The 15,247-nt window shown below is 39.8% G+C and overlaps 1 protein-coding gene and 2 non-coding genes across 3 annotated transcripts; 2 read left to right on the forward strand and 1 right to left on the reverse strand.

Annotated features, from left to right (window-relative positions):
- Positions 1–1,003: 1,003 nt before the first annotated feature.
- On the forward strand, positions 1,004–1,118 carry Trnay-gua (transfer RNA tyrosine (anticodon GUA)). Its single transcript has 2 exons — positions 1,004–1,040; positions 1,083–1,118. It is a non-coding gene; the product is annotated as a tRNA-Tyr (tRNA).
- A 344-nt stretch (positions 1,119–1,462) lies between these two features.
- Positions 1,463–1,576, forward strand: Trnay-gua (transfer RNA tyrosine (anticodon GUA)). Its single transcript has 2 exons — positions 1,463–1,499; positions 1,541–1,576. It is a non-coding gene; the product is annotated as a tRNA-Tyr (tRNA).
- Positions 1,577–1,806: 230 nt separating this feature from the next.
- On the reverse strand, positions 1,807–4,992 carry LOC120426208 (protein PAT1 homolog 1-like). The gene is made up of 3 exons (XM_039590919.2): positions 4,834–4,992; positions 4,147–4,762; positions 1,807–4,088 (listed from the first exon to the last, which is right to left on the reverse strand). Exons 2-3 carry the CDS (start codon positions 4,601–4,603, stop codon positions 2,302–2,304), a joined length of 2,244 nt encoding a protein of 747 aa, XP_039446853.1. The 5' UTR covers positions 4,604–4,762; positions 4,834–4,992; the 3' UTR covers positions 1,807–2,301.
- Between the last annotated feature and the right edge of the window lie 10,255 nt (positions 4,993–15,247).

The following is a 15,247-nucleotide window of genomic DNA, read 5'->3' on the forward strand; positions in this document are numbered from 1 at the left end:
CAATTCTAAAATAATCTAAAAATTCTAATAAATTCTTAAAACTTCTAAAACATTCTAAAAAATCTAAAAAATCTTTAAGGTTTTGAAATATTTTTTTTGCAATTCCGTCGTGAAACTACTTACTTTTCCTGTCATTCTTGAACGACGAAATAGCCTACTTTTCTGTACCAAAAATAACAGAATCGAATAGCAACACTTTTTAAAATAAATGCTGAAAAGTTCTACTTTTCAGCACTCAAATGGGTGCTGAAAAGTTGAACTTTTCAGTACTTCTTTCGAAAAGTAACACTTTTCAACATTTTTTTGATTTAAACGATTTATTGACAAAATACATGAAAATTTGACATAAAATTTCACTCAGTGTGAGTTTTTTGGAATTGCAAAAAATGTTGTATGGAACTCGTTGCAAAACTTGTTTTTTTTTCAGCACTCTTCGTATTTATCCAACTCGGTGAACCTCGTTGGATAAATGTACGACTCGTGCTGAAAAAATCCTCTTTTTGCAACTTGTTGCATAAACTACTATTTAAGGTTTTGAAATATTTTGAAAATTTATGAAATCTATTATTTTTTTCGATTCAAGAAATTCTAAACATTTAAAATTTTTTGTAAGATTGCAAAATTGTAAAATAGTAAAATTATAAAATTGAAAAATTTTAAAATTGTAAAACTGTAAAATTGTAGAATTTTAAAACTCTAGGATATGCCCTACCATTTTACTACAACAAGCAGCACAGTAATTGCAGTCACAGATAATCGCTGGATTATTGCACCAATAAATCACTCTGATAAATGCTAAATTCCCACGACCTCTCTCACAAAATGCACACACCTTTTTCTTTTACCATAGCAAAGTCAACCAAGTCAATCCGCCCAAAGCATAATAATTGCTTCACCTGTTATAAATAATACCTAGCTAGCAAAGCTACTAAGCCTTGACCGTTAGTCAAAGAAGTCACACTTTTGAGCTGCGCACAGTCTCTAACCAACTTCTTCTTCATCACCTTCGATAGCTCAGTTGGTAGAGCGGTGGACTGTAGAGAGATACGAATCCTGCCTCGCAAGAGTAGTAGCCAATAGTAATCCATAGGTCACTGGTTCAAATCCGGTTCGAAGGATACTTTTTTGCTGCTCGAATGTTACTTATTGGAATCAATAAAAATTCAAATTGAGACATTCATAATAATTTCCAATTAGAGATTCCACCTTTCTTCACCTCTACCTCTCACTTTCTAACTTCACCTGAATCAGACGACGTCGTCGTCGTCGCCGAAGACGGTTAGTAATCCACAGTCGTGTTTTGTTTTGCTTCTACCCGTTTCCCAGGCAACACCGCATCACACACACGAACACACACCTTCATCGAGTTTGGGAGGGGAAACTCGACGAACGATTGCATTTCGCCGACCTACTTGGACCGCCTAGCTTTTGTACGCCTTTGGCAGCCCCTCACACATCGTCACCTTCGATAGCTCAGTTGGTAGAGCGGTGGACTGTAGATGTGCGTTTCTCTCTTTCGGGAGATCCGAATGAAATAGTAATCCATAGGTCGCTGGTTCAAATCCGGCTCGAAGGATGAGTGGAATTCTTTTATTTTGCTGTGGATTTGTTTTGGATCATGAGATGAAGATCTCATGTTTCCAACTTTATTGAATTTGACGATTTTCACTATTTAAACAACTTATTTTGCAAAACTTTTGATAGAAACTTGCTTGCTCACTTCCTACTGAGCTATTTATCCCTCGGTTTCAGTGATAACATTTTTTTTAGGAGTTTCGAATGTAGAAATGCGCGGGATCGCTTGCGTTATACTTTAATAATCTTTATTGGATATGGTTACAGTTTAAAAGTATCAGGTTAAAATTAACTGTTCCACGTCGCGCGCAAAAACCCGAGCTGTTACACGAAAAAAATAATAGTCCAAAGAATAACTTGTAAAAATATATATATTTAGAAAGGTTACTAACGTCCGTCCGCGAATCCAGCTTACCGTAAATGTCCACGTGGAGGAACGGGAAAAAATCGAACGAAATGTGTTCATGGGATTATTTAATGTTGTTATTATCTACCTAAACTTTGAAAGTTACTATTTTCAGTTCTCTAAAAAAAAAGGTCTCTCGTCTACACACATCATCACTGTCCGCTTGAAGTAAACCGTTACAATAGGGCTTGATAGAATATATAGGATAGAGTTAGAATAGTGTCTAGGGTTAGTAACGCGAAGCAGTTTCCGGAAATTTTTACACGATAGAAGAGAAATGATAAACAAAGAAAATAAACACAATTTACCTGACCCCGGCTCTACTTTTTGTCCCCGACGGAGACGAGCGCGAGCAGCTTCAGCTCCAGGTCTAAGCTCGGGTGCCGCTGGAAGTGGTTCCGCAGGGTGCCGAGAATTTTACAGTCCGGGTCCAGCTTCAGGAGCACCTTCTGTGGACCGACGCCAACGCCGGACACGGCTCGCGAAAGCTCGCGCAGGAATGCCTTCCATCGGTCAGCCACTTCCGGTGTCAGGGCGTCGTGCAGGTGTTCCATTCGGTCGACCAGGGTCAGCACGGTGGTCAGCAGGAAGCGACACTTGGACACGAGGGGAAATAGCTTGTCCGAGTTGAGGAAGGTATCGAGCAGCGGGAGAAGTTCGCCGATGGATGAGTATTTGACGTGGCTCTCGAACTGGGCAAACAGCGGACTGAGCAGCTCTTCCGGGTCGTCGCGCTCTCGCTTGGGAAGGGCGGCCAGGGAGGCGAGGATCGTGCACCAGAGGATCCAACGGAAGGGCACGTCCTTGAGGACCGCTTGGATGCGTTTCAGCAGAATCTTTCCCTTGCGAACCGACATCACGAGCAGGACTCCGTCCGGGGTCAGTCCGCTCACCAGTTTCTCCAGCAGCGAGTGGAACGTTTCCTCCTCCCCATCCGTGCCATTTGCCGCCGTGAGGTTGTTTTGTTCGTCAACCTGTTGACCCCGTTCCAGCGCCATCAGTCGTTCACGTTCCTTCTTTTCCTTCAACAGTTGCTTCGCCTCGATCGCCAGTGGGTTGGCCAAATCTTCCAGCTTCAGCAGAACCTTGTACAGACTCTCAACATGCAACAGAATCTGACGCGACTTCCGCTGGGACAGCACCTCTGAGCTGAGCGGAATTCCGCTGTTCGTGCCCGTCTCCGCCACCACGTCCTGGTCGATGATCTTCCTCGGCGCGGTCACGCTGCCACACTGTAGCTTCCCGAGCGAGTTTTCAAACTGCAACGGCGTGTAGTTTCGCGCCGGCACCTCCTTTATGTCCGCTCCGCTCTTTTCCGAGTTGCGCCGCTCGCGGCCCATCAACCCGTTCCGCTGGAGCATCTGCTGCGAAAACGGATGGTAGAACGTGTTGTCCTTGTGCGCTTTGCTTTCCCGCTCGTTTTCGCCCTTCTGGCGCTCCTTCCGGTCGCGAAACACGCAAAAGTAGTAATCGTTGTAGTAAGGCGTGTCCTTGTTCAGCTGCGACAGCTGAATCCCCAGCAGCCACTGCTTGTCCCGTTCGCTCATCAGGTTCGCGTACTCGTCGTACTCGCCAGACCTGTTCAGCTTGCCCCGGTGATGCTGCATCTGCTGCTGGTTCTGGTGGTAATTTTGCCGATTATTGTGCTGCTGGTAGCGATTCTGGCCCTGCTGATGCTGCTGCTGACGGTGCTGGTTCAGCATCGGATGGTTTTGCTGAATCTCCTGAACCAGCCGTTGGTTGAAATTCGCGTGGCTCTCTCCTCCCGGGAAGTTTGGCGGCGGAACATTCATCGAAAACGGCGGCGGAACGTTCGTCTGGAGCAGGTGCAACGGTGGCAACGGGGGAACCATGTTCAACGGCGGCGGAAAGTTCACCGGAATCGTCAACGGCGGCTGGTGATTCATCATGCCGGGAAATCCGGGCGGCGGACGGGGCAGTCCCATGCCCGGATGAAACGGCGGCAGCTGCTGGGGAACTTCCGGCGGCATCGAGTGCTGCGCCTGCTGCTTGATCATGTTCTGCTCGATCTCCTCCACCGAACAGATGCGCATCTGGGCCGGGTTCGGCAGCGGAAAGTTGGGCGGAAGACCGACAAAGGGACCACCTAAAACAAGCAAAAATGTTAACAAATTCCCTCTCTCACAAAATCTCCCCACCCTTACCTGGTCCCCCGCCTATCCTCTGATGGTGCTGCTGCTGCTGCATCGCCGCCATCAACGAACTCTGCGGATGGTGCTGCTGCTGCTGCATCGCCGGATGTGGCAACTGCGGCCGCGGCGTCTCCGGCTTGCTCGGCATCGTCCACACGCTCGGATCCAGCTGCAATCTCGCCTCCGACTCGTTATCATCGTCCAGCTCCAAATTATCAATCCGAACGCTGGAAAAGTTCATATCCAAGTCCGAATCCGGCCCCGAATCGCCATCTCCGCCCTCCCGCTGATCCAACCGAACCATATCCTCATGCAGCTCCTCCCAGTCCCCCTCCCGTGCCTGCCCAAACGTCTCATCGTTCAGCGCATCGTACTCCTCCTCCGAATCATCCGGACCGCCCCCAATCCCCCCGCCTCCGTCATCCTCCACCGGAAGATGCGTGTCGAACCCAAAGAAGGAATCCGTCATTGTGGCAGCAGCGTCCTCGGTCCCGAATCCCAACCAGCGCGGACAAATTGCGCCCAACCGCTTTGTTTACAAACCGCCGCCAAGTGGCCACTCCGTCCTCCTCCGCAAGACACAACCTTTTGGCACTTTCGTCGTCGAAACCACAACACCACACGGCAGCTAGAAGAGAAATTCCACATCAAAACCATCGCCCCGCGAGGAAACTACCGCCGGACCCCGGCCAAACTCACCCTTGGTGGCGCGGCCACGGATTAAAAACGGAAAAACAAACAGGGAATCGCGGGTGCGCGCACCAAAAAGAAAAACAATTAGCGATGAGATGGAGCAATGCTACGAAATTCCGACGACGACGACGTTTGACGTTTACGCGGCCCGCGAGCGGCGCGACGGCGATGACAGCAAGATGACAGTGCCGACCAGTGATGGCAGATCCGGTGGGAATTTATAATGTTTGTGGTGAGAGAAAAAAATAAAATTAAAATTTGTACATAAATTTTATTAGTGTATCCCGTTCACTTTTTACCGTTAACTTAAAATAAGGAAAGGACTTGGTGAAGGATCTTGGAGTTTTGTTTAGAATTGAAACATAAAAAATGGTTAAAATTACAAATCATTGAAAAATTAAGAAACTATCAACTTGCAGCACTGACAATCGCGTGGCGCACAAGCATGCAAAGGGAACGCGGTGAAAGTGAAATAACACGCGTAGGGAACTTTTGAATTTGTTAGCTTCGACGCGCGTTTATTCTCAAATGTTTGCAAATCAATGAATCAGTGGCGAATGATTAAAATTTAACAATAAACTTGAGGTGTTATTGAATCCTTTAAAATCGGAGGGGTTAATGGTTGTTACTAATGAATATTATTTTCCACCGTCATCATTTTGTTCCATATTACGTATTATTTTTGCCGCTGAATAGTTTTCCACGCTTTCACTTTTTTTTCGTAATCTTAAAATTTTCATTTTTTGATTTGGATGAAACTTTGTCCATGCATTCCTTATGCCAAAAGAAGTCATTTTGCATAATTTTTAGTTTTTCCATACAGGTTTCCGTATAATTTTGGGTATGAAAATGCATGAAATTCTGCATCTCGGGAAGAGATTTTCTGATCGATTTGGTGTCTTCGGCAAAGTTTTAGGTTAGGAATTCGAGCCTAGATCGACTCGAGGCTCGAGCCAAAATTCTCGCTGTGTTTTCGGAAAAAAATGGGTACACGGAACAAAAATCTAATTTTTATTTAACTTTTTAGCGACGCAAAATTTAAATCTTCGAACGAAAAATCATGGCAATGATGCAAGTTTTCACGTTAAGATCTTTGAGTGCTTTTTAATTCGAATACGTTCAAATTAGCATACATTCTGTACGTATTTTTGATTTTTTTATATATATGTTAAGGGTTCTTCTTGAAAGAACAGCGCATCTGAAAAAAATATTTTTGAAAAGCTGAGTAAATTCCAACAATTGGGTACTAAAGCCCTATGTCAATTTTTATGTACCACGGTAAATAACACGATTAAAAACAATTTCTGATCACTTTTCTTCATTTTAATGCAAAATTTTTTTTTGACTAGACAACATTTTTTCGATGGATCAACTATGGTCCCCTTGGAACGAGCTGTCAAGTAGGAACTTTTCTGTCAAGAAGGACCGCGAGGTTAATGATTTAAAATTGATTTAAAAATCCATTTTAAACTCTTTGTGGTCGTACAAAGGTTCATTGTACTCAGAAAAATAAGCTTTATCGCTGTAAACAATAATATCAGCAATCTAAGCTTCATTTTAGGACCCAATTTACTGTTTCTGAGAAACAGCCTTCCAAAGAATCCTAAGAGTTCTAAGTGTTAAGCGGTATACGCACTTCGGAAGGAACCGGTCAAGAAAAAAATCAAATGGGCAGCAGCGGCAGCGCAAGCAAGTCAGAGAGGGTGAAGAAAAGCCCCAAGAAATCACTCCCTCTCCTTTGTTCTGCTGTTCGTAAAGCTGTTTCTTGACCCCTTTCCTTCCGATCTGCATACTAACCTTTAGCCGGTAATTTTTATTTTGGAAACTATTGGTCCGATTTTCAATGTTAAAGGATGAAACTTTTGCAAAATTGTCTGATCTTTTCAATGAAAATATTTCAAAAATTGTATAATTAAGTCTACACTATAAAATAAGGAAAATTATATATTTGTAGACCTTTTCTAAATTTTTTTAAATGAAAAAAAATAATATTTTTTTAAAAAGATCAGCAATATAAATGTGTAGATTTAAAAATGGAACCAATCTAGGAACCAATAGTTTCCGAGACATGGTCAGTTGAAAATTCAGGCTAACAAAAAATATATTTCTAAAGGTACTTTTCTTACAGGAAGTATTTTTAAATTGGGTACTAAAGCCCTATGTAAATTTTTATGTACAACGGTAAAAAACACGAATAAAAAACATTTCTGATTACTTTTTTTCATTTTAAAGCAAAAATTTTTTTTTGACAAGACAACATTTTTTCGATGGATCGACTATGGTCCCCTTGGAACGAGCTGTCAAGTAGGAGCTTTTCTGTCAAGAAGGACCGCGAGGTTAATTTTTCAAAATTGATTTAAAAATCCATTTTAAACTCTTTGTGGTCGTACAAAGGGTCATTGTACTCAGAAAAATAAGCTTTATCGCTGTATACAATAATATCAGCAATCTAAGCTTCATTTTAGGCCCCAATTGCAAAAAAATGGTACATTTTCTTTAAAAAAAACACACAAAGTCAAGCACAAAGTTCTTTTCGATTGCAAATTCAATTTGCTTTAAAAAATGTTTTTTAAACAATTTTTATAATCCAGGTTTTTGATATTTTCCAAAAATCTCACGACCTTTATTTAATTTATGGTCTTTTGAGAATTTAATTTAATGTTAAATAAAAATAAATATTTTTTCTGTGTACATAATTAACAATTGATTTCAATCATTTTGCTATATCAAAATCCCAGTAAATACTAAGTGTTTTTTTTTAAAGAAATGTTCAATTCTGGGTTTGAAAATTAAACAAATAGAAAAACCCGATTTAATATCACCAGATGTGAAATAGAGCCTTTCTTACAAAATGATGAAACTCCGAGAAATAAATTGGTGCAATTATTTTTTAAAAAACATAATGATACCATCCAGTGAAAATTTTACCTAAAGCTTCGAATCTTTTAAGGCTAAACCTCAAATGCCATTTTTTTTAATTTCAGAAGTACATTATTTGTCGCAAGACATTTAAATTTAATTAAGAAAAACTTATTGGATTGACATTATTAGAAAAAAATAAAGGGTACTCAGTCTATAATGTTAGTCTATGATTAACTTAAAAAAAATATGTATCGCTATTGCACTTTGTCGATCAATTATGAGAAGCCAGAAAGAACACTTTCACGCGCAGCGTAAAACGAAAATAAATAAAATAAATAAAACGAAATAAAATAAATAAAACGAAATAAATAAATAAAATAAATAAAACGAAAAACACTAAAATCGCTATATCTCTGGAAATACATTTTGGAAAAGCTTCAAATTTTGGGCCCAAACAGTTTATGGCGCATGTTTTCGAATGGCTTTTTGTTTGAAACTGAATTCTTTAAATTTGATAGTGTTATCTGTAAAATAGTCCAAAAAATACCTCTAAAAATGGCTTTGACCACATTTACTGGTCGAAAATTGTGCATCGAAAAATAAAATGTTCGTCTCCGACCCCACGGCTACAGATCTGGCTTTTAAAAATGGTGGGTTTTACGAGCGGTTTTCCAGTGATGGAAGACACACATTTTTAAGAGCGGATACAGACATCGGCCATGTATTTCAGAAAAAGAGCTCTCAAAAATCAGACTTTGAGTTCCGGGTTTCGGGCGAAAATTCAATCGAAAGAGCGCATCTAAACCTTCAATTTAGTAATAGGATTTTTTCCTGGGACGAATCCTCGCCGTGCACGAATTTTTTTAGATTTCTGAAAAAAGCGTTTTTCCAAAAGCAAACCTTAAACCTTTCTTTTGTAAGAAAGGCAAAGAGTCAAACGCTCTCAAATAAAAGTGCGGAATCCAATCGATGTGAAATTTGCTGAGAAGTTTGATCGAGTCGTGAACACTCAGTTAGAAAGATAAATTTAAGTGAAATTACAAATAAATCCTTGGGGAGAATTATTCTAAATGACCCCTTACCTTTTTTGAGAAATTTACTCTGTATATAAAGAAAAATCATACAGCTATAACTTTTGAACCAACCGTCTGATCAATACCAAAATTTACTCGAATACAATTCATACCAAATGCTTTCGATCGAGAATGGGCTGGGACTTTGAATTTGATGTTCAGTATATGATTTTGTATAAATCCACAAATTTAATAGGAAAAAATAGGGTAAAAATAAAACGAAAAACACTAAAATCGCTATATCTCTGGAAATACATTTTGGAAAAGCTTTAAATTTTGAGCATGAGCATGAGCATGAGAGACCACCCATGGTTGTCCTTCTCCGTTGCTGAACAGGACCGTAATATCCAATCAACACAACCGGTCATACGCTTCAACGATCAAATAATGTTTCCCTTATCAACAGCATGCATGAATGCGCTGAAAAGATAAAACATCACGATCATCAAAACTAGAGCCGTTGCTAATAGGTAACAGTCATTGGCCACCAACGGCGCCCGCCATGTCAGTTTGTAGATCTCGAGGGAACGGGACGGGAATGTTAGTTAGCACAGGCTGCTACCAAGGGTGGGTTCTATACGATATCCACACCCCCGCGTGTGCCGGAAAACTACTTCTACTTGGGATTTTGTTAGTGGGAATGGGTAATGGCCAGGATTCATCATAAAGGATGATGATGTGGCCCAATAATCAATAAATTTCGTTTAATAGGGTGATGTATTATTCTCAAGGCAAACAATCGGATGCTGCGGATGAGACTATTCCCGTTTATTTGCTGTTGAGTTTAGGGACCATCCATAAACCACGTGGACACTTTTTTGGAAACCTCAACCCCCCCCCCCCCCTTCGTGGACAATTGCCCATACAAAAAAAATCTTTTTTGTATGGACCGTGGACAATCGCCATAGCCCCCCCCCCCCTAAAGTGTCCACGTGGTTTATGGATGGTCCCTTAGCTTAAATGATTCAATCTTAGACAGCCAGCTGTGGAAAGATATGATCAAAATAATATGTAATTAAATGGTGAAATTTTATACTCAGCGTAACATTTTTGTATAGAGTTTAACTAAGATGATTTATACTTTCAAATAATTATAAAATGTGTGACTAATCAATGGTTGATGAATTACGATGTTTTAAGCAGGACTGGAATAATCGCGTTGAAACAATATTTGTCGCGTGTTTTTCGAGCTACAGTGCTTAGAAGAGGTATTTTCACGGTGACCCGACGGAAAGACGCTTTAAATTGGACTAGCATAGTTGTCATCGCAGCCACCAGAGCCAGCCGCATTCTTTAACACACGCCCGAAAACAACAAAAACATACCGGCGACGAACGCGAAAAAACAAGCGATCGGATGGATTGGCGCTACAAGTCGAACAAAAAATAAACTGTCTGACACAATTTTTAATAAATTCAAGAAAACGCGTTATTGGACCCTGCGTAAATTTCGACCGTTGAAATGCGTACATCTTCTATTCTCTTCGCACATTTTACAAAAAGAAGCGATCGCGACCAAAATAAATAAAGACAAAAAGAAAAACAATGAACGCTCTCACCCAAATCCAGCAACGATTTCTGTCATCTTAGAGTATGGCAGCAAACAACAGCTGACAAGTGCGCACTCAACCGACTGCTGCGCCAACGGAGCCTTTTTCTTGCACAGGACAACAAACGATGCTTTCTTTTCGACCCCATGATAGTCAGCAGCAGTCATACACACCCAACACAATTATAAAAACGCGCACACGGCGGCCCAAAACTTATTTTGTTTGTTTAAGCATCATTCACTACTGGTTCAGATGAGCAGCATTCAAAACTACGCATTTTTTCAAATCTCGGGACATAAATTGGCAGAGTTCGTCGTTCACCAATTTACCCAATTATGCTCTCATAACTTAAACTAAAACTAAACTAATATTCACACGCGCTAATGAAGTTCATTTTCAGTATTGTAACAATAATTCCAATTTCGACCAATTTCTTTTCGACCAAGATTGCAATTCCACTAAAACACTTCAGCTCTTCTTGGCCGGCTCTAGTACTGCAATTTTGCAGTCACACTAATACATAAACACTCGCGGACGAATGTTAAAGTGAGAAAGAAAACCGGCACTTCAAAACGCACGATCACTGCTTTTGTTTCTCTTTCACACATTCGCACACAGGCAACTTACAAAAAAGCCATGATTCCTCCTACGGATGGCTAGGCTCAAAGCCAACGCCAACAAATGTTTTGCCGATCGGAGAACGCAGCATCATCAGATTTTCCACAAAGTTTTCGGACACATAAAAAATATGTTTCATGGCATCCAAATCATCACAAAAACCGTTCGCCATTATCTCCCGCTTCCGTGTTGTCGGCGCAGCGCACTCATGCTAGAAGCCAAGCTCACCACAACACTCATGCCAGCCGGACCAAGTCCGTCACACACACATTTGTACCCTTTTTCCGGAGGGCAGAACGCCACTTCAGCACTCTTCCGACGACACCTTTTGCGAAACAAAACACAACACATCAAGCGAAAAATCAAATTTCACGACCTTTTTCTAGAAAACTCCACCTCTCTCCAAAAGAAAGCAATCACTCGCGACGACTCGACCACTTCCGCGACCCGCTCCGCAACTTCAACGCCACAAATATCGAAAAACAAACCGGTGCCACACGGTACACGTCCAACTCGACCGCCATCTTCTTCGCCACCACCATTTTGGAAAAGCTTCAAATTTTGGGCCCAAACAGTTTATGGCGCATGTTTTCGAATGGCTTTTTGTTTGAAACTGAATTCTTTAAATTTGATAGTGTTATCTGTAAAATAGTCCAAAAAATACCTCTAAAAATGGCTTTGACCACATTTACTGGTCGAAAATTGTGCATCGAAAAATAAAATGTTCGTCTCCGACCCCACGGCTACAGATCTGGCTTTTAAAAATGGTGGGTTTTACGAGCGGTTTTCCAGTGATGGAAGACACAAATTTTTAAGAGCGGATACAGACATCGGCCATGTATTTCAGAAAAAGAGCTCTCAAAAATCAGACTTTGAGTTCCGGGTTTCGGGCGAAAATTCAATCGAAAGAGCGCATCTAAACCTTCAATTTAGTAATAGGATTTTTTCCTGGGACGAATCCTCGCCGTGCACGAATTTTTGTAGATTTCTGAAAAAAGCGTTTTTCCAAAAGCAAACCTTAAACCTTTCTTTTGTAAGAAAGGCAAAAAACGAAAAACACTAAAATCGCTATATCTCTGGAAATACATTTTGGAAAAGCTTCAAATTTTGGGCCCAAACAGTTTATGGCGCATGTTTTCGAATGGCTTTTTGTTTGAAACTGAATTCTTTAAATTTGATAGTGTTATCTGTAAAATAGTCCAGAAAATATAATACCTCTAAAAATGGCTTTGACCACATTTACTGGTCGAAAATTGTGAATCGAAAAAATAAAATGTTCGTCTCCGACCCCACGGCTACAGATCTGGCTTTTAAAAATGGTGGGTTTTACGAGCGGTTTTCCAGTGATGGAAGACACAAATTTTTAAGAGCGGATACAGACATCGGCCATGTATTTCAGAAAAAAGAGCTCTCAAAAATCAGACTTTGAGTTCCGGGTTTCGGGCGAAAATTCAATCGAAAGAGCGCATCTAAACCTTCAATTTAGTAATAGGATTTTTTCCTGGGACGAATCCTCGCCGTGCACGAATTTTTTTAGATTTCTGAAAAAAGCGTTTTTCCAAAAGCAAACCTTAAACCTTTCTTTTGTAAGAAAGGCAAAAAGTCAAACGCTCTCAAATAAAAGTGCGGAATCCAATCGATGTGAAATTTGCTGAGAAGTTTGATCGAGTCGTGAACACTCAGTTAGAAAGATAAATTTAAGTGAAATTACAAATAAATCCTTGGGGAGAATTATTCTGAATGACCCCTTACCTTTTTTGAGAAATTTACTCTGTATATAAAGAAAAATCATACAGCTATAACTTTTGAACCAACCGTCTGATCAATACCAAAATTTACTCGAATACAATTCATACCAAATGCTTTCGATCGAGAATGGGCTGGGACTTTGAATTTGATGTTCAGTATATGATTTTGTATAAATCCACAAATTTAATAGGACGGCTACAGATCTGGCTTTTAAAAATTGTGGGTTTTACGAGCGGTTTTCCAGTGATGGAAGACACAAATTTTTAAGAGCGGATACAGACATCGGCCATGTATTTCAGAAAAAGAGCTCTCAAAAATCAGACTTTGAGTTCCGGGTTTCGGGCGAAAATTCAATCGAAAGAGCGCATCTAAACCTTCAATTTAGTAATAGGATTTTTTCCTGGGACGAATCCTCGCCGTGCACGATTTTTTTTAGATTTCTGAAAAAAGCGTTTTTCCAAAAGCAAACCTTAAACCTTTCTTTTGTAAGAAAGGCAAAAAGTCAAACGCTCTCAAATAAATGTGCGGAATCCAATCGATGTGAAATTTGCTGAGAAGTTTGATCGAGTCGTGAACACTCAGTTAGAAAGATAAATTTAAGTGAAATTACAAATAAATCCTTGGGGAGAATTATTCTGAATGACCCCTTACCTTTTTTGAGAAATTTACTCTGTATATAAAGAAAAATCATACAGCTATAACTTTTGAACCAACCGTCTGATCAATACCAAAATTTACTCGAATACAATTCATACCAAATGCTTTCGATCGAGAATGGGCTGGGACTTTGAATTTGATGTTCAGTATATGATTTTGTATAAATCCACAAATTTAATAGGAAAAAATAGGGTAAAAATAAAACGAAAAACACTAAAATCGCTATATCTCTGGAAATACATTTTGGAAAAGCTTCAAATTTTGGGCCCAAACATTTTATGGCGCATGTTTTTGAATGGCTTTTTGTTCGAAACTGAATTCTTTAAATTTGATAGTGTTATCTGTAAAATAGTCCAAAAAATACCTCTAAAAATGGCTTTGACCACATTTACTGGTCGAAAATTGTGCATCGAAAAATAAAATGTTCGTCTCCGACCCCACGGCTACAGATCTGGCTTTTAAAAATGGTGGGTTTTACGAGCGGTTTTCCAGTGATGGAAGACACAAATTTTTAAGAGCGGATACAGACATCGGCCATGTATTTCAGAAAAAGAGCTCTCAAAAATCAGACTTTGAGTTCCGGGTTTCGGGCGAAAATTCAATCGAAAGAGCGCATCTAAACCTTCAATTTAGTAATAGGATTTTTTCCTGGGACGAATCCTCGCCGTGCACGAATTTTTTTAGATTTCTGAAAAAAGCGTTTTTCCAAAAGCAAACCTTAAACCTTTCTTTTGTAAGAAAGGCAAAAAGTCAAACGCTCTCAAATAAAAGTGCGGAATCCAATCGATGTGAAATTTGCTGAGAAGTTTGATCGAGTCGTGAACACTCAGTTAGAAAGATAAATTTAAGTGAAATTACAAATAAATCCTTGGGGAGAATTATTCTGAATGACCCCTTACCTTTTTTGAGAAATTTACTCTGTATATAAAGAAAAATCATACAGCTATAACTTTTGAACCAACCGTCTGATCAATACCAAAATTTACTCGAATACAATTCATACCAAATGCTTTCGATCGAGAATGGGCTGGGACTTTGAATTTGATGTTCAGTATATGATTTTGTATAAATCCACAAATTTAATAGGACGGCTACAGATCTGGCTTTTAAAAATTGTGGGTTTTACGAGCGGTTTTCCAGTGATGGAAGACACCAATTTTTAAGAGCGGATACAGACATCGGCCATGTATTTCAGAAAAAGAGCTCTCAAAAATCAGACTTTGAGTTCCGGGTTTCGGGCGAAAATTCAATCGAAAGAGCGCATCTAAACCTTCAATTTAGTAATAGGATTTTTTCCTGGGACGAATCCTCGCCGTGCACGATTTTTTTTAGATTTCTGAAAAAAGCGTTTTTCCAAAAGCAAACCTTAAACCTTTCTTTTGTAAGAAAGGCAAAAAGTCAAACGCTCTCAAATAAAAGTGCGGAATCCAATCGATGTGAAATTTGCTGAGAAGTTTGATCGAGTCGTGAACACTCAGTTAGAAAGATAAATTTAAGTGAAATTACAAATAAATCCTTGGGGAGAATTATTCTGAATGACCCCTTACCTTTTTTGAGAAATTTACTCTGTATATAAAGAAAAATCATACAGCTATAACTTTTGAACCAACCGTCTGATCAATACCAAAATTTACTCGAATACAATTCATACCAAATGCTTTCGATCGAGAATGGGCTGGGACTTTGAATTTGATGTTCAGTATATGATTTTGTATAAATCCAAAAATTTAATAGGAAAAAATAGGGTAAAAATAAAACGAAAAACACTAAAATCGCTATATCTCTGGAAATACATTTTGGAAAAGCTTCAAATTTTGGGCCCAAACATTTTATGGCGCATGTTTTTGAATGGCTTTTTGTTCGAAACTGAATTCTTTAAATTTGATAGTGTTATCTGTAAAATAGTCCAAAA

Source organism: Culex pipiens, chromosome 3, assembly GCF_016801865.2.
Source record: "Culex pipiens pallens isolate TS chromosome 3, TS_CPP_V2, whole genome shotgun sequence".
NCBI lineage: Eukaryota > Metazoa > Arthropoda > Insecta > Diptera > Culicidae > Culex > Culex pipiens.

Coding starts and splice junctions, on each gene's coding strand:
- LOC120426208 (XM_039590919.2), bottom strand. CDS start 4,603: ATGACGGATTCCTTCTTTGGGTTCGACACGCATCTTCCGGTGGAGGAT. Junction 4,089..4,146: donor GAGGATAGGCGGGGGACCAG/GTAAGGGTGGGG, acceptor TGCTTGTTTTAG/GTGGTCCCTTTGTCGGTCTT.